This window comes from Euphorbia lathyris, chromosome 3 (assembly GCF_963576675.1).
Source record: "Euphorbia lathyris chromosome 3, ddEupLath1.1, whole genome shotgun sequence".
Lineage (NCBI taxonomy): Eukaryota > Viridiplantae > Streptophyta > Magnoliopsida > Malpighiales > Euphorbiaceae > Euphorbia > Euphorbia lathyris.
In genome coordinates this window covers 83,227,176-83,247,344 of record NC_088912.1, presented here as the reverse complement: position 1 = coordinate 83,247,344, position 20,169 = coordinate 83,227,176, and the positions used below count along the sequence as shown (strand labels likewise).

At 36.5% G+C, this 20,169-nt stretch overlaps 1 protein-coding gene across 2 annotated transcripts; it reads right to left on the bottom strand.

Moving 5' to 3' along the window:
* Nucleotides 1-16,048: 16,048 nt before the first annotated feature.
* LOC136221869 (protein IQ-DOMAIN 8-like) lies at nucleotides 16,049-19,795 on the bottom strand. Of its 2 annotated transcripts, none has more exons than XM_066009336.1 (5): nucleotides 19,533-19,795; nucleotides 19,196-19,450; nucleotides 18,346-18,564; nucleotides 18,124-18,237; nucleotides 16,049-17,063 (listed from the first exon to the last, which is right to left on the bottom strand). In XM_066009336.1, exons 1-5 carry the CDS (start codon nucleotides 19,596-19,598, stop codon nucleotides 16,404-16,406), a joined length of 1,314 nt encoding a protein of 437 aa, XP_065865408.1. In that variant the 5' UTR covers nucleotides 19,599-19,795; the 3' UTR covers nucleotides 16,049-16,403. The 2 variants fall into 2 exon arrangements, with proteins under 2 accessions (XP_065865408.1, XP_065865409.1); XM_066009337.1 differs by having other exon boundaries at nucleotides 16,049-17,060.
* Between the last annotated feature and the right edge of the window lie 374 nt (nucleotides 19,796-20,169).

Genomic DNA, 20,169 nt, shown 5'->3' with positions numbered 1-20,169 from the left:
AGCATTATCAAAGACTGTAAACAACTTTTACTTAATCGACATCACTTTAAAGTGTCTCATTCTTCGCGGTTAGCGAACGAGGCAGCTCATGTCATTGCACGACATTCCCATTCCAATGCTAATGATTTTTGTTCATTTGAAGCTCCACGTTGGTTGTTGGAGACTCTGTTTAAAGACTCTTTTATTGCTTAATCTGATATTCTTTCAGCTAAAAAAAAGACTGGTTTTTATGCATCACATGACAACCATATATACTAAAAGTATATTTTTCTTTACTTAATTCAATTATTTGAAATTGTCACGTGACAATTAAAAAATATATTTTATTTTATCACGTGACATACATGTAACTGTCATGTGGCTATCATGTTATATGTAAAAGTAAATTCTTTCAAAATGATTATTATGTTACTATTATAATAATTCTGCTATCTAAATTGGTTAGAATGATTTATTTATTTTTTCAAAAGGAGAATGACTTTATTTAAATAATAGGAACTCTTATTACTTTATTGAAATAAAATGAATTTTAGTAACTTTTTTAAAATTGATGTCAAATTTATTTTATATATATTAGTTTAACTCTCTAAATTCAATATTAAAAAGATCTACAATTAAAATAGAAATAGTATTTAAATAAAAGAGATCTACTATTTCAGTAGGAATAAAGTCCAAATTTACCTTTATTTTTTTTAAATGCATAATAATAAAATTTTACCTTTAACATTCCAAACAAGATTAATTTAACTCATGTCTAATAGAGAATTGAAAAGGAATGGTTGCAGTCATTATTTAAATAAAACTTAAATTCAAATGGAAAAGAAAGAGAAAGTTTAGAAAGAAAAGATAGAAAGTTGGAAAAGGGTCATATGTGCATGTGAATTGAACTTGGGAAGCTGTGAGTTTTAACTTTTAATGTAATCTGAATCTATTTTTTTGAAATTTAATTTTAATTATTGATTTTTTTATTCAATTACTTCAATTGAACTGTACAGATTCCCGAACACTTGATTGTTGACAGTTTTTTCTTCACATGCGAGAATCATTAGACTCAGACAACCCAGACAATTCGGTCGATTCACCACCGAGTCGTCCAATTCACCACCAATTCTAGTTGATTTTTGATTCTACCTTTAAAGTTGGCTCGAAATGAAGCCTACTCGACTCGAATTGTATGATTTGAATCGCGAAGCGTACATATCACAAAGTAAGAAACACAAATCCTAAAACAACACTAGAAATCAATTTTGTGAAGCAGTATAGCACTATGTAGGCTTATCACTGTCAGATTATGTACCAGAATAGTTATATAAAGAAATCCCAATCATTTTGAAGTAGAATTTCCATTATCATTTATTTAAATGTATAACACGAGAAGACCCCAAATAAAATTCTCTAAACCACAGAAAACCAAGGTTCGTCAAAGTTGCAACAGTTATATTAAACTTTCATTTTAATATCTCATGAAATTTACCAAAAAGAAATCCCCCATTATTAGCCATAACAAAGTAGTTCTTTTCCATTAGTTCATATCATATGATTACTTGTGAATAAAATATTTCCTATGATTGCAAATCAGATTCTGCAGAAAGAGTCTTCAATTTAGAAAGAATCCTGAAAAGGATTAGACGAATGTAATACGTAAGGAACAAAAAGTGTTGAAAGGAATAATCTTGTCAAAGAGGAAGATTTTGTCTTCAATAGCTAATTAAGAAACATGAACATGATTTTAGGCACGCTAGGATTAGAAAATGTCAGTCCTATTTTGATGTGAGAGTTAAATCACAATCAAACCATCTTTTTCAAATTTTCAGTAAATTGATTTTATCTAAAAAGGTAAGGATTAATTTAGACTATTTCATACGTTAAAGCTAAATATGCATTTCTTCGAAAAAGCGTTAGGATCAAATTTGACCCTTTTCCCTAAATTTAATAAATTTCTTTTACATTACAAGGTTAATTCCTAATAAGTCAAATACGGCATTCACTAAGGCGGAACTATTTATCCATTGACGCGGGAAATAATAAGGAATGGCGAACTATGTTTGTGACAGTAGCATGGTGGATTTGGTGGTGGCGATGCAAAAAAAAAAATAAAAAAAAATGGGAGAGTAGTGTCAGGATAAAACTGGATTTTTGCGGCAGCAGGTGAGCGAGTTCCGAGCCACGCTTAGGGCTGATTAGATGATTAGTACGGGTGGGAGGCAAGAAAATATGATAGGCTGGAATGTTCTAGATGTGGGATGGGTTAAATTAAATAGTGATGAATCGAGCAAAGGAAATCCAGAACCTGCAGCAGCGGGTGGGGTCTTTCGTAACGATTCTCACAAGTGGATAAGCGTGTATGCAGTGAATTTGGGTATTTGTACTTCCTTTCTCGCCAAGTTGTGGGGGTTGTATTTCGGACTACGGATTGCTTGGGAAAGAGGCTTTCAGAGAATTATATTTGAGCTCGACTCTTTAATCAGGATGATCAATGAGGAGGGTGTGATGCGGACATCCTAACTGGCAGCACTGATCACGCGTGCTCTGACGGATCCTCAGACATCAAACCCACGGAGGTTATACCGAGGAGGGTGGATCCCTAGGACATACGAGCGGGGCGGATCTAGGAGTACACAAAGAGGCGTATCAACATCTACCCTGGGCGGATCTCTAGGTTTACTTCCTCCCGAAGTAATTCACCAACAACCCTGACAATCCGTACTTGTACCATTGTACTGATTGTCGGGGCGTATCACCTATTTTACCCTTTTACGGATAGCCTTATTGAAACCCTAGTAGGGGTAGTCCTTGTCTTTTATTATCATTAAGAGGATGTATTTAAACCCTTATTTTGTAAGGATGAACCAACTTTTATCAATCAAAATCATTCTCTTTGAGAACCTAAGGTTTATACCTTGTTTATCGGGATTCACTCCTTCTAGTTTAGCTAGAGAAGAACCTCTTTTTTGGTTTACGATTAAAACCTTCATTTATCGCTTTCAATCTGTATCAGTTGGTATCAGAGCCGATCGTTTCCTGACCCGAAACTTCTTTTGGCAATGGTTCAAGCCCGACAACCGCAAGATTCCATGGAAACCATTGACCGGAGGTATGAGGAGCTGAGGGAGCACCTCGTGGAGCAGATCCAAGCCAGCCATAAGCGGCAGAGGCAAACCGACCAACGGTTCCTAGAGCTAGCCACCTCCCTAGAAAACTTCAAACTGGAGGTTCTAGCTCTAATCCGACCAACCGCGGGAGGATCAACCCAGAGAAAGGAAGGAGTCCCTGAACAACAGCTTCCACAAATGGGTCCTAGGGATCCTGAGGTAAGAAGACCCAACTTTGTCCTTGTGCATAACGCTGATAGTGATAGTGATGACTTTGAGGGTATCGGGAATGATGATACCGTTAGAACTATGAGGGATGTTGGGCCTATTGACAACCGACGTGTGGAGGTTGCTAGAGTATACCCAGGTCTAGGAAACTTTGATAGAGATGATGCCTTTAAGCTAAAGATAGACTTACCATCTTTTGGAGGCGAACTCGATATAGAGGGATTCTTAGACTGGTTATCGGAAGTCGAACGTTTCTTTGAGTATGCTGGGATTCCTGATGAGAGGAAGGTGAGGCTGGTGGCGTATCGCCTGAAAGGTGGCGCATCAGTTTGGTGGGATCAGATGAGGGAAGAAAGAAGAAGAGGGGGTAGAGATCCGATTCGATCTTGGCTACGGATGAAGACGATGTTGAGGGAGCGGTTCTTACCGCCGGATTATGAGCAGTATATTTACAGCTCCTACAGGGGATGCTCTCAAGGGACCCGAAGTGTCCATGAGTATACCTCCAAGTTCTTGAGGCTTTCGGCAAGGGCCAACTTGTCAGAAACTGAAAGCCAAAAGACCTCTAGGTATCTAGAAGGGTTGAGATACAACATCTAGGATCGTATTGGCACACAGATGGTGGTTCGGGTACAAGATGCCAGGAATTTAGCCCTCAAGGTTGAGTCTCAACTAACCGGGAGATCCAGGAGATCCGCCACTACTGAGTATACGCCTGGAGGAAGAGATAACGTGAAGTCTTATGACAAAGGCAAGCAGGTGGCGAGTGCCAGTGGGGCCAAAGTCAACAGTGTGGGAAGGGGATCTGTCGGAGATACTAGGCCGTACAAGGAAGCACCTATACCACTTAAGAGCAACAATCCGTATGCGAGGCCAGCGCCTTTTAAATGTTTTCGGTGCAATGAGCCAGGCCATAGATCCAACGAATGTCCTAGGAGGAAGAGCGTCAACATGGTGGAGAGGTATGAAGATGACTATGACGAAGGGGATGAAGCATTTTGTGAACCCTTGGGAGAAGATGATGATGAGGCGGATGAAGAGAGATACGCCATTCATGTGGTACGGCGTTTGTTAGTCTCCAGCCGGATAGAGGGAGATCAGAGGCACCGACTATTTAGGACCCGCTGTCTTGTGAAAGGTGGGCGATGCAATGTGATAATAGATAGTGGGAGCCAAGAGAACATTGTGAGTAGCAGTGTCGTTCGGAAATTCGGGTTGTTGGCGGAGGCGCATCCCGACCCCTATAGGGTGGGATGGATCAAAAACGTGGGTGAACTTAGGGTGACCCAGAGATGCAGGGTACCTATTGTGATTGGTGATTATAGTGATGAAGTCTGTTGTGATGTGATCGATATGGATGCCTGTCACCTATTGTTGGGCTGACCCTGGCAGTTTGATAACGACGCCATCCACGCAGGAAGAGAGAACACTTATAGATTTGTGAAGAATAGGGTGAAGTTCGTCCTTACGCCAATGATGAGAGAGCCAAAGGCCGACGAGAAGTCTACCTTAGTAGTCTATCCTACACACAAATCATTTGTCAGTGAATGTGAAGAGAACCAGATGGTGTATGTGGTAATGGTTAAGGCGAATCACGAATCCGCCCAAAGGGCCGAAAGGGAGATGCCGACTGAAGTGACCCGCCTACTTGGCGAATATCAAGATCTGTTCCCTGAAGGGCTGCCGAGCGGGTTACCACCTTGGCGGGACATCCAAAATCATATCGATCTTGTGCCCGAGGCTAGTTTACCAAGCCTTCCCCATTATCGGATGAGTCCAAAGGAAAATGACATCATGAGGCAGAAAGTGGAAGAGCTCATTGAGATGAGATACGTTAGAGAAAGTATGAGTCCATGCGCCGTCCCAGCCCTACTTACGCCCAAGAAGGATGGATCTTGGCGGATGTGTGTGGACAGCAGGGCCATTAACAAGATCACTATCAAGTATAAGTTCCCTATCCCAAGGCTGGATGATATGCTAGACCAACTTGGCGGATCCCGAGTTTTCTCCAAGGTTGATCTCAGGAGCGGTTATCATCAGATACGAATTCGATCTGGGGATGAGTGGAAGACCGCCTTCAAGACCAGAGATGGATTGTATGAGTGGTTAGTTATGCCATTCGGGATGACTAACGCCCCTAGTACTTTCATGAGGCTGATGAATCAGGTGCTTCGCCCGGTGATTGGAAAATTTGTAGTTGTGTATTTTGATGACATCCTGATTCATAGCAAGACCTTGGTGGAGCATGTGGAGCATTTACGGATAGTGTTTGACCTGTTAAGGAAACACCAGTTATACACCAACACTAAGAAGTGTGATTTCGTCATAGAAAGCCTGGTTTTCCTTGGGTTCGTGGTTAGTGGCGATGGGGTCCAAGTTGATGGGGAGAAGGTAAAAGCCGTCCGAGAATGGCCCACTCCGAGGAATGTGGGGGATATCAGGAGTTTTCATGGGCTAGCAACATTTTATCGCGGATTCATCAAGAACTGCAGTGCCATAGTGGCCCCGTTGACGAAATGTTTGAAGAAGGGAAGGGGGTTCGAGTGGGCGGATGCCCAAGAGAAGAGCTTCGCCCTGATCAAGGAAAAGTTGAGTACATCGCCCATGCTGGCGTATCCCAATTTTGATAAACTGTTCGAAGTTGAGTGTGATGCCAGTGGAGTTGGGATTGGTGGAGTCTTGATGCAAGAAAAGAGGCCCATTGCATATTTCAGTGAGAAGCTCTGTGAGGCATGGCAAAAGTGGGCCACGTATGATCAAGAGTTTTATGCTGTAGTGAGGGCGTTGAAAGTGTGGGAACATTACTTGGTGGGGAAAGAATTCATCCTCTACACTGACCACCAAGCTCTCAAGTACCTGGGAAGTCAAAAGCAACTTTGAAGCTCCATGCATGCCCGGTGGTCCGCCTTCATAGATAAGTTCCCCTATAAGCTTATCCATAAGGCTGGAAAACAGAACAAGGTGGCGGACGCCTTGAGTCGAAGGGTGTCACTAATAAAAACAGTCAACCTGGAGACCGATTCTTTTGAACACGTCAGAGGAGAATACTTGGCGAATCCTGACTTTGGCAGTATCTGGGAAAAGTGTCAACACCAGCATGGGGATGGGACGTATCACCTGATGGATGAGTATCTCATGAGGGGCAACCAACTTTGCTTACCCTGCACTTCCATCCGCGAGAAGGTTATTCGTGATCTACATGGCGGATCCCTTGGAGGACATTTTGGGCGAGACAAGACATATGAAGCAGTGAGTTCCCGTTATTTCTGGCCTAAGATGAGGAGAGATATTGCCTACTTAGTAGAACGATGCTATATTTTCCAGACCGCTAAGGGACGCACTACAAATACTAGATTGCTGTTACCTTTGCCTGTGCCAGAGACCATATGGGAGGATCTGTCCATGGACTTCGTCCTAGGGTTACCCAGAACTCAGAGGGGCATGGATTCCATCTTTGTCGTGGTTGATCGGTTTTCAAAGATGGCTCACTTCATACCATGTCGTAAGACTAATGATGCCTCAGCGACTGTTAAGCTATTTTTCAAAGAGATTGTCAGGCTACATGGCGTTCCTCAGTCACTTCTGGCGGACGTTGTGGGCTCTGTTTGATACGTCTCTGAAGTTTAGTACCACCGCCCACCCTCAAACAGATGGACAGACCGAGGTGGTCAATAGAACTTTGGGTAACCTACTGCGCAGCAAATGTAAGGATAAGCCCAGGATGTGGGATGTGGTTTTAGCCCAAGCTGAGTTCGCCTACAACGGCTCTGTACATTCGGGAACCGGGAGATCCCCATTTGAGGTAGTATACACAAAAACCCCAAATCACGTCCTTGATATAGCCCATCTTCCTAAAGGAAACGTGACTGCCAACCAGCTGGCTAAGGATTATGTACAGATGCACCAAGAGGTGAGAGAGACTCTTGAAGAGAGAAATCAGAAATTAAAGGCTAAGGCGGATGAGCACCGCAGGGACCTACAGCTTGAAGTTGGGGATGAGGTTATGGTATATTTGGGCAAAGAGAGACTCGCCAACGCCGCAAGCAGCAAGCTCCGGCCTAGGAAATACGGACCATATAAGGTTACCAAGAAGATCAATGCCAATGCCTATCATATAGCATTGCCAAATTGGCTCGGTAAAATCTCACCCGCGTTCAACATCCGTGACCTTAGCCCGTGGAAGTTAGATGGTCCCTTGGAGTTCAACAACGACGAATCAGTGCCGAGATCTTTTAAAGAAGGAGAGAATGATGCGGACATCCTAACTGGCAGCACTGATCACGCGTGCTCTGGCGGATCCTCAGACATCAAACCCACGGAGGTTATACCGAGGAGGGCGGATCCCCAGGACATACGAGCGGGGCGGATCTAGGAGTACACAAAGAGGCGTATCAACATCTACCCTGGGCGGATCTCTAGGTTTACTTCCTCCCGAAGTAATTCACCAACAACCCTGACAATCCGTACCTGTAGCATTGTACTGATTGTCGGATGTATCACCTATTTTATCCTTTTACGGATAGCCTTATTGAAACCCTATTAGGGGTAGTCCTTGTCTTTTATTATCATTAGGAGGATGTATTTAAACCCTCATTTTGTAAGGATGAACCAACTTTTATCAATCAAAATCATTCTCTTTGAGAACCTAAGGTTTATACCTTGTTTATCGGGATTCACCCCTTCTAGTTTAGCTAGAGAAGAACCTCTTTGTTGGTTTACGATTAAAATCTTCATTTATCGCTTTCAATATGTATCAGGGTGCCAGCCATCACAGGTTCTATTGGTGTATAAACGGAACTGGAAGGTGAGATTGGTCCATACTCTTTGTGAGGAGAATATGGTTGTTGATTGGATGACGAATTACGCGGGACAATTGTTTTTAGGTCTTCACGATTGTGATGAGCCTCCTGTAAGTATCCAGGTTATTTTGGATTCTGATATTAGTAGCACGTGTCTTTCCCGGATGACACGATCCATTATGTAAGGCTTTTGTCTCCTTATTATCAAATACGTCGTTTAAATTTTAAATTTTGTTAATTACTAATTTATGTATTTTCTTAATTTCTTTCTCCAAAAATTAATAAATAAAATCTACAATTTTTAAAATATGAAAACCCATGACTAGGTTTCTGGCTCAACGGATCAACTTGTTGGATTTATCGAGTTTCAAACAAGTTTCAATAATACTTCTTTACTCTTATGGTAAAGAGTAATAAAAGTTAATCTTGAAGGTTAGCAATCAACTTATATTCTTCTGTTTTTTTTTTTTTTTTTTTTTTTTTGAAACAATATATAGTCTTGGGTTAATTGGTTTAACAAAAGCATTATCATCCTAATCGCATTTTAGCAATCTAATCGAGTATAACCTCACATAATACAGAAAAATTCAGTATTCAATTTTGAATATGATTGATTGAACTAAATAGTTAGAAGCACTTCAACACTCATAGATATAATTACTATCATACTGATATAATCAATTTTGAATTTGATTGATTGAACACAATAATTATATGAAAATTCACTTCCAAATATTTATAACTATAATTTTAGTAGTTCATCGGGCAACAAGCAGTTGACTCAATCAAAATCAAAGTAGACTTCGTGTACTTCCACATTTCGCATCTATTTCGATTTCAGTTTTAGAAATAGAATTTTCGTTTCGGTGCAACATAGGACTTAACTAGTGGCTTCAATTAATTTCTAATCTCATCATATCTTCCTAATGGTATTCGGGGCATAAAGCTCCCTGAATGAAAGTGGGATTGACGTAAAAACAAACCCATACTCTCATGATAAACCTTGGAATGTCTAAAAGAAGATATTATCTTAGCCTTAGCCTTGAATGACTCAGTGACATTCATGTCACTCAGGTTTCCCATGGTTTGGCTGCCACCCCTTTTTGATGAGTAGAAACTTGCAACTTTATCTTCACTTTTCCTACAAAACGGTGTAGTTTCTGATGAGTCTGTTTCAATTTCTTCCATCAGTATGTTTTCCCATGGCTTGGGAGTAGACAACCACGACGACGATGACGATGACGACGACTTGTTTATCCTAGCTGGACTGCCACGAGATCTTGACCGCTGAATGCAAAAACATATTATGCCTTTCAGTTATGTTTGAATGTTATATTCATTATTATGCCATTTTAATATTTCATTAAGTAGATACTAAAGTTTTGAGATAATCACCTGTTGAGAACATGTGTATGCAATAGCTCTCACCCTCTTGATTACCCCTTGTTTCCTCACTTGTTTTCGGACCTTCCTACCACGAAATACGGCTTGGATCCTCACCACTGCTTTCAACGTCCTCAAACTTCGCCTTGCCTGTCAATATGAAATGATCAAGATTATTATACAAATCGCTAGAAAAAGGAAATAGAAAATTAATCAATTAAATACCATTAATCCTCGAAAAGCAGTTTGAATACAGATCGCTCGTTTGACATTAGCCGCCTCAATAACATTACGATGGACCATGATTGAAGAATTAGATAACTCAAATGATGGAAAATCAACCACCATTTTCAAGCCATTCGAAGAAGAAAATCCATATTCCTTGGATGAAGGAACCTTTTGAAGTCTCATTAGAGAGTTCAACCATTTGCCTAAATAACCCATATTGCTAAAAGAAAGGATTGTGTCCGTGTCTTGTTAGCTCTAAGTATATATATAAGAGGTAAAAAAGTTAAATAAGGAAAGCCAATAAATTCACACATATTGACCATTGAAAGTTGATTGTTGACTATGATTATGATTAATGACATTTGTGATTTTCTATCAAATTCATTTGTTTAGGCCTTAAAAAATGCAATTTACTATTTTATTGGTTTTTTTATGTAATTTTCCTTTTAAAGTATTTATATTCCATAAAAAAAATGCAATTTACTATTTTATTGGGTTTTTTATGTAATTTTCCTTTTAATCTTTATATTCCATAAAAAAACCAGTTCAAGTTTCATTTTTTTTCTATTTAAAAAGTATTTTTAAAGTATATTAAACAACTTTTGATATTCAATAATACTATTTCATATTTTTCAAAATTCTCTGAATTTTGAATGTTGATTAATATGTATTCGTGCATGAATCGATGTTCGTTAAGGTTTGTAATATTTTTATTGCGTCAGTTGGTATCAAAACTACACCTTCCAGATAAATTTGTCGAGAGGGATTCGACGCTTTATTTAATTACTATATTTGACTTTTCAAGTAAATTTATCGATAAAATCAATTATTAGTTCCTCAATAGTCTTTTCTTCATTGTCTATATATTGCAGGGCCGGTCCTGATAATTTAAGGCCCTGGGTGGAATAACAAATAAAGGCCTATTTAATAAATAAAAAAATTACGTAAAAAAATTTAAAATATATTTCAACATGATAAATAAAAAAGTATTTCATTAATAATTATACGATACGTATTGTTACGTTCACTAAATACAATTGTTTATCCAAAATCTAAAAGATGTTTTCCAATTTATTTAAATTATGAATTGAACCTCTATTTGGCCCGTGTGGTATCCAAAATTTTATCATTTAACTAATGTGATATTATTTGATAACATTTGTCCATTGAAATATTTCCATAAGTGACATTTAATTCATTTTGAATAAAAAAACTACTGACTATTGAAAGTTATTGAAAGTTGATTGTTGAGTATGACTAATAACATGTGTAATTTTCCATCAAATTCATTCGTTTAGCCCTTAAAATATGCAATTTACTGTTTTTTTATATGTAATTTTCCTTTTAAAATCTTTATATTCCATAAAAAAAAAAACAGTTCAAGTTTCATATTTTTCTATTTAAAAATTATTTTTAAAAAATATTAAACAACTTTTTATATTTAATAATACTATTTCATATTTTCCAAAATTCTCTGGATTTTGAATGTTGATTAATATGTATTCGTGCACGAATCGATGTTCGTTAACGTTTGTAATATTTTATTGTGTCAGTTGGTATCAGAGCTACACCTTCCAAATAAATTTGTAGAGAGGAATTCGACGCTATATTTAATTGCCACATTTGACTTTTCAAGTAAATTTATCGATAAATTTTATTATGTAGATTTTCTTTTGAAGAAATAAAATCAATCATTAGTTTCTCAATAGTCTTTTCTTCATTGTTTATATGTTGCACGGCGGGTCCTGATAATTTAGGGCGTTGGGTAGAATATTAAATAAAGGCCCTAATAAAAAAAATATGTAAAAAAATTTAAAATATATTTCAATACATGATAAATGAAAAAGTATTTCATTAATAATTATACGATATGTATTGTTACATTCACTAAATACAATTGTTAATCCAAAATTTAAAAGATGTTTCCAAATTTCTTTAAATTATGAATTGAACATCTATTTGGCTCGTGTGGTATCCAAAATTTTATCATTTAACTAATATGATATTATTTGATAACATTTGTCCATTGGAATATTTCCATAAGTGACATTTAACTCATTTTGAATAAAAAAACTAACTAATATATTAAAATTTTGCCAATAATTTTTTTATTTTATTTTCTATATAGACTTAATGCATAAAAAAATTAATTATTTATTCTACATATTAAATCTATATGATAAAATAATTAAATCAATTTTCACATGTATATATCACGTGTCAAAAATTGTGTTATGTGGCAAAAAAATTTAAACAAATCGATTAACTTTCCAACCAAAATAAGTTAAATGTCACTTATGGAAATAGTTAAAGGGTAAAATATTACCAAATTATATAACAAAATTTTGGATACCACAGAGACCAAATATACGTTTAATTCTTAAATTAACCCTCAATCTATATTCAAAAAATCAATTGGACCTCTTTTAAATTTAAAATATAAATTATTTGGATCCTTTAAAACCTAATTTTAGTAAATATATCTGTATCCTTAATTTATAAATCTTAATCCTTAAAATATATTTATATTTTAAATATTTGTATAAAATTATTTTTTAAAAATTTAAAATATTAATTATTTGGATCCTTTAAAATCTAATTTTAGATAAATATATCTAGATCCTTTATTTATAGGGAAAATTATAAAAATGAGTCAAATGGGAGGCTCATTTACATATTTAACCCATTTACTCAACCTACTACATATCTAGACTGATTTTATGTGACTTTCCCATAATACCCTTAATATTTACACACGTCTGTCTCCCTCCCGTCTGAATTCACAGATTCGATATTATGCGAAGCCTGCAAAACTAATGTTTGGGTTTACTTTATGAATTTAATTAGCATATGCGAAGCCTGCGAAGCTAATGTTTGGTTTACTTGATGAATTTAATTAGCATATCTGAAGTCTGGATGTGTTTTGAAGCTAATTCGCGAAGTGGTATATAACAAAAAATGCCAAACAACAACGGATTCTAACATTAAAATCATAACATTATCAAAATTTACAACAAGATTGTCACAATAAACTCCTAACAAATCACTTCATAATACATAGGCTCTTATTCAATACCGATGGATGGATGTGTCTCATGGTACAGAACAAGATTGCCACAATAAACTCCTAACAAATCACTTCATTATACATAGGCTTTTATTCACCACCGATGGATGGATGTCTCACGACACATAGGCTCTTATTCACCATAGGGATGGACGTGTCCCACGGTGTAGACTCCTATTCACAACCGATGGTTGGAAGTCCATGCCTTTTGGAATGGATGTCTCTCATGTAACTTGTAACTTGTCACACTCCTCATTTCCTCCTATATAAATGGAACGACGGTTTCAGTCTAGAGGGGGCTTTGGGCAGAATAAAACTTACTCTCATATTTCGAAATAGAGAGAAAGAAGAAAAAGAAAGAAAGAAAAGAGAAAGCTTTTGAGAGTGGTAGAGTTCTTGATATTCAAGGGTTTAATTCCTCTCATTTACAACTCCATTTGAGTTTCTGGGTTCACCAACACGTTCACAAGGACGGGTTTGCTAAGATAGCATCTCCAAACCAGTAAAAAGAGTTCTGTATCATAAAAGGAGTCAGTTTGTTCTTGTTCGGGTTCAAAGAGCTTGCTCAAAGTTTTAGAGGAAGAGAGTCACCCAAATCTAGCTCGTTCTAAGCTCTGGATACATGCTACAAAGGTGACGAGCTCCAATTCCTAAAATTCTTATGTATATTCTTGTTTTTGTTTGTGAAGTTTGTTATTTCCTTAAGTTTCTGCACACGAGAGGCAAGCAGCCTTGTATGAGGAAGACGAAGGCTGATCCTCCTTCATTTGAGCAAAAGCAAAGGCTTTGGGATGAAGGCAAAACCGATCGGCTTTAAGGAGGATTCCCTCAGAGGGCGATCAACCTTGGACTTTGATTCTCACCTAAATATTATAGATCTAAAAGAAGTTTATCTACCCGAACCTTAAGATTCAAGGATAGGATGGTGTCTTTTAGTCCATTTACATTATAAAAAGCCCGAGGGGCTTGAAAACGAAGGTGTGAGAATGTAATCCTGAAATTATAAGTGAAAGTCGATCGTCCTTAAGGGAAAACCTAGAGGAGGCTGATCAACCTTCAATCTCAGAAAAGGCTTCTTATTTGATGATTCAAACGCAAGTTTCCATTTTGGTTCTGTAAATCCCACAGCTCTCATTCAGACTTTATGACAATGGACATAAAAATATTATTGAACATTGATTTACATGACTCGACTCATTTTTTAGAACTAATAAACAAACAAAATGATCCTAAAATGAATTAAGATCCCCGCGATACGTGATAATGCATTTCCAAAAGGATCAAACGTAATTAAACCTAATGGTTAACAGATGATTTGGAGAAATGATGGATATATCCAGACGGTTAGGTTCATTATTTCATCATCATTTGATAATTCAGGCTAACGACAAACCCGTTATTGAGGTTAGGGATCAGTTTCCTATAAATCGTGCTAATTGGTTCTTTTGGATATCTCAATATCTGAAATGTGTTGATTGACATTTATTATGGTATCTCGAATATATATCTAATAATCGATAGGTCATTAGCCATTAATAATCCCTTGGTTGTTGATATTAGGGATCGACTTTCCATAGCTAATATCAATTAGTTGTTTCAAATGTTTACCTTTCGAGATAATTTGATTCATATTTATTGTGTCATTTCAAAGATATTTCTAACAATCAATCGGTTGTTAAATTAGCTTTAGTTATGTTTCACATCGTGACATACATCCAGTCCACGCTCCGTACTTTCCATATCTGTCATACTTGAGTCCGTATTTGAGTATTACATGTTGAGTAGATCGGATGGCGACTCTATACAATTCAGTTAAAAGTTATTCCATGTCACATTTTACCAAGCATCATTAATCGTGTGCGTCCCGCACGTGATACAATGCACTTCTATTTTGAGCGACTCGGGTGAGACTCCTTTCCGGAAGTATCATGCACTCACAGTAGGGTCTTCCACTACTCCACTTTGGCTAAAAAGGATTCATTTCAAAACGTGAATTGGACTTGGTTAAGTTTATGGAAAAAAATCAATTTCTAAACAGACACGCTTTTCTTGCTGCTGGGACAAATTCGTTGGAAGCAATATCTTCCACTACTCCACTTTGACTGAGATTTTTATGGCATATTCTCCATATCTTATGGAGCCAGCATTCCACTTCAGAACGTGAATTGGAAGTGGTTAAGACTATTGAAAAAATTAATTACCAAAAAGACACGTTTTTCACAACCTTGTGCACAACTGTTAGAAAAATGTCCGCTTCTCCTTCAAGATTGCTCCGTTTTGACTTCATAAGTAGTCTCTAAACTCGTAATGAACTAAGGAACCAGACTAAAAGTACTCCGAAAAATCAAGTTTTTAAAAGAAACGTAATGCTGAAAATAGATTTCTAATTGACTTGTTATTTCCTATTCCCTTAAAAACTCTCTTTTATTTTATTTTTTGAAACTAAAACCTCTTTTTATTATGGGTAATTAATTTATTAGTCCATATATTTGACAAAACACAATGTTTAGTCCCTATATTTTCAAAAATGCATGGTATGGTCCCTAACCTTTTTCTCAGTGAACTGTTTAGTCCTTCCGTCTGTTTGTTAGATTTTTTTACTGTTTATGACTTCGGAAATGACTAAATTACCCTTTACTATTTACCTTCAAACTTCATAAGAGGAAATTCAATTTGGAAGAAGAAGCTATTTGTATGGAGAACAATAAAAACAATAGATCCAATGCTTACGAATTTGAACAATTAAGAAGAAAATCAAGAAGAAGAACACTCAAAGTTGATTTCAGATGCATTAGAGTTTAAAGGAAAGAAGAAGAAAAGAAGAACGCAAATCCAAATCGACTAACAGAATCTTCATGAGAGTCTAACGCCAGGGACTAAACAGTTCACCGAGAAAAACGTTAGGGATTAAACAGTTTACCGAGAAAAACATTAAGGACGTTATCGTGTGTTTTTTAAAATACAAGGACTAAACAGTGTGTTTTGTCAAAATATAGGGACTAATAAATTAATTACCCTTTTATTATTCTCACTTATATTTTAATAAAATTACGATTAATAAATCATAATTTTGAAATTACGTAAAATATATGTTTTAAAATTATGGTACCAACCGTAATAAAAAGTTAATCTTGAATGTTATTCTTATTGGGTTAATTGGTTTCTAACAGCATTATCATCAGATTTAGATTTTAGCAATTTTTTTAATATATCCTCACACATATAATCATTATCATACTGATAGGAAAAATTTGATTCATTTAACACAATAATACAAGCACTACAACACTAATAAATAGACTTTGCACACCCAAAAAAAACAAACAAAAAAAACGTATAGCTGAATAGCTTTACAAAAATTTCAGATTCCAACTGTAAACAAGCACAAACTAAGGTTTCAATCCTATAATCACAACACTTCCAAATATTTATACCTATATAAAAAAGTATAATTTAGCAGTTCATCAGTCAGCAGCACTCTTTGTGTCAATTTCAAGCTTCAGAATAGTCAAATGGCAACAAGCAGTTGACTCAATCAAAATCAAAGTAGATTTCGTGTTACCGCATTTCGTGTCTATTTTCGTTTCCGTGCAACATACAACTTAATTAGTGCCTTCGATTTCTAATCTCATCATGTCTTCCTAAAGGCATTGGGGGATAAAGATCTCTGCTAAATGAAAGTGGCATTGACATAGGAAGAAACTGATCCTCCATCATAAACCTTGGCATGTTATTACCAGAATGCCTGGAAGAAGCTTTTTGCTTAGCCTTGAGTGACTCTGTGAGTTTCATGTAACTCGGTTTTCGGTTTCGATCATCGGTGCTTTCTATTACTCTATCCACCATTATTATGTTACTAGATGAAGGAATTGGAGAGACAGCTGAGGATGATGAAGTAGAGTGAGAGCTCCCACAGTAGATAGATTCAGAGAGTGGGCTTGAAGATGACCTTGTCATAACTATAGGAGGTTTAGCAAGAACTTTTGTTGTGACATTGTTTTTTCTGACTTTTACTGAGTCACGAGTTGATGAATATGAGTAGAAACTGGCTATGTTGTCTTCACTTTTCCTGGAAAATGGTGTAGTTTCAGATGAGTCAGTCTGAATCTCTTCTATTAGCCTGTTTTCCCATGGTTTGGCTGCAACCCATTTCTCTAGCCAACTACATCCAGGACTTCCATTGTCTGTTCTTTGATTCTTGTGAGTGGATGATGACGATGATGATGACTTGTTTACTCTTGCTGGACTGCCACTTGATCTTGACTGCTGGATGCAAAAAACAGATTGATCATTTCAATTATGTGTGTATGCTATCTTATGCCATTTTTTACATATTATTTATGTCAAGATAAGCCAAACACATCAGAAAAATACTTTAAAACATAGGTTTGATAGATAATTACACTTTGTTTTTTTTTTTCCTGTAGTTTGGCAATTTGTATTTGTGTTTGTAATTATCATGTAACTTTCTACCTTTTGGTTGTTAATTTTGGTCATCATACCCTTAATTGTTGATTTGATTTCACAAACTTCAAATAAAATACATGTTGCGTTTCTAAACAAATTTGAAGTATGTCAAATCAACAAATAAGTGTATTGTACGTCCAAAATTAACAAGTTAGATGCCAAATAGTAGAAAATTCACAAATTTAAGTATGTAATAGGTCAGATATCAAACTACAAAAAGTTACAAATTTAAATACGTATTAAGCGGTTTTATGGAGTTTACTGGGAATTGAGGAAAATATGGTAGTGGATAGGACGGATTGGAGGGAGCGAATCTGTGTCGCTGACACGACTTGACTTTCACGGTTTTATATGATGGTTCATGTTAGCCGACCCCGAATCATTTCGGGACTAAGGCTTTGTTGTTGTTGTTGTATTAAGCGGTTTTATGTGGTATGTTACCTTATGTCATTTTCATCGTGTATATATATGTAAAGATGGACCTAACATATATATATACAAGTTGTCTTACATTTTACTAATTAACCAATATACAATACTCAAAACATCCACCTAACATCTGTCCATAGCATGTACTAAATCAACCTTAAATACTAACTCTAATACCATATAAAAGATAGGTCTTGCTTCACTAATTAATCAATGTACCATGCTTAATACATTGACCTTGATCCAACCCAACATTGAATACCGACTCTAATATAATATAAAGATAGGCATAAATCAGCTAAAAAGCTATTTTAAAAAGGAGAGGAGTACCTCGTGACAATATGACTTACTAAATAGCCAATGTTTCACATAGCAGTTTAAAATCTTTCATTAAGTAGATAGATACGAGTAAAGTTTAGGAGATGATCACCTGTTGAGAACGGATGTATGCAATGGCTCTCTCCCTCTTGATTACCCCTTCTTGCCTCATTTGTAACTTTGCTCGGACTTCATCAATAGTTCCCCTACTATCACACCATCCTTGCTGAATAAAATTTGGGAATATCATTACTTTTACTAAAATTAGCTTATCAATACTCGATTATGTTCCAGCATAATGGAAAATTTGGATAAATTAAGTCTGTAGTATTACCTCAGCTTGCTTGGCAGGGTCAGGTAGTTCATCAACTAATTGGAGAGCATCTTGGCCTTCTGAAGACATTCTCACACCATGGGCCCTAACACGAGCCTGAACCCTGACAAGGGCCTGCATACACCTCAGTGTTATAGCAGCTTGTTTTCGGACCTTCCTACCACGAAATATGGCTTGGATCCTCACCACTGCTTTCAAGGCCCTCAATGCTTGCCTTGACTGTCATTTTTCCAAAAAAGAAATTCATTGGATGCAAATGAATTATAACTTTAGAAATGTTCAATTAAATGGTTTACAAATTCTATCATTTATAGATGTTGAATCTAATCAACCCATGATAATTTCAAGCCAAACTTTCAAATTGACTGATGCTTTGAAGATGTAACAATTAGTAACTCTTTCCCAGTATATCAGCATGAAAGAAGACATAATCATGAATACTCAAACCAAATGTTCGCTTCATATATAAAACAAGTTCAATTACGTCCTCAAACACAAACAACAATCAATTAATCAATTCTGAATTAGAAAAGAAACACAAATAACAGAGGTTCTAAATAACCCAACTTCATTTTTTTTCTCCTTTGTTAGTTTCTATAATCCAAGAAAAGAAATGCTTTGAATTCTCAATTAATTTGCAGATCAATCAAATTTCATTTCAACTGCACATCTAATCAAAAGACTTGCGGGCTGCAAATCAGCAACTACTCGGATCTAAGAACTTCAATTTGAGAAGGTTTTGGATTTGGAGTAATAGATTACACCTTTAGATTTACAAAAAGTCCAGAATGTAGAAAACAACTATGTTCTCAATAGAAATCAACAGAAAATTAATTAATTAATTAATTACCAATAAACCTCGAAAAGCGGTTTGAATCCGTATCGCAGCCCATTCTCGCTTGATCATCATGAAATCTCTTGGAGGAGCTCTAACTACAGTAGCCATGGCAGCAGCAAAATGATCATCGCGGACCATTGAAGAATCAGAGATCTCCGATGATGCAACATGAACTCTTTTCAAGTCCTTCGAAGAGGATGGTCCATACCCCTCGGATGAACTCCTCCATAACCTCCATTTCTTCTTCCCACTCGGTTTCTCTTTTTCCTGCGAATAGCAAATAGAGAAATCAAACATGAGCAAGCAAAATTGGAAGGAAAAATTGAGAAGAGAAGGAAAAGGAAGTTACGTGGTCTGATGAAGGAAGCTTTTTGAGAGTGATTAGAGATTTTAGCCATTTTCCTGAAGAAGCCATTAATGGAAATAGATTGGTTTGTTTGTCGATTGCTAGAAGAGATGGAGATGGAGATGGAGATGGAGATGATTATTGAATTGGGGAGGTTGAGGTTTGTGCAATTTGGTCGTTATTAGGGATAGAAAAGTTTGAAATTTGAAATTTTGAAAGGAAAGAGGAAGAGATTGTAACGGTTATGTGGTCTTTTTGCCGCTCCTTGCTGTTACGCAGCCGAGAGAGAGAATGGAAATAATAATTGCTCTTTTTTATATTAATTATTACTAATTAATATTCTGTTTAGCCAATCAATAATCACTATATTTTGAGTCCAAAAAAATAATCACTATATTCCCTTTCAAAAAATAATCACCATATTTAAATATATTAAGAAGGGGATTGAGACTGGAGTGGACTCAGCTTCGGGTTCCGGGTCAAGGTTTGGTGTTTTGTCTATGGAGGAAGATCAGGACTCGGATCCTTCTGATAAGCAGATTGATTTAAGCATGCCTGGTCTGGAGTCGGTAGAGCATGCATCTAGTCTGGGTAATTCTATTAATCCTCTCTTTGTCTCTAATGCTTCTGCTAAAGGCAA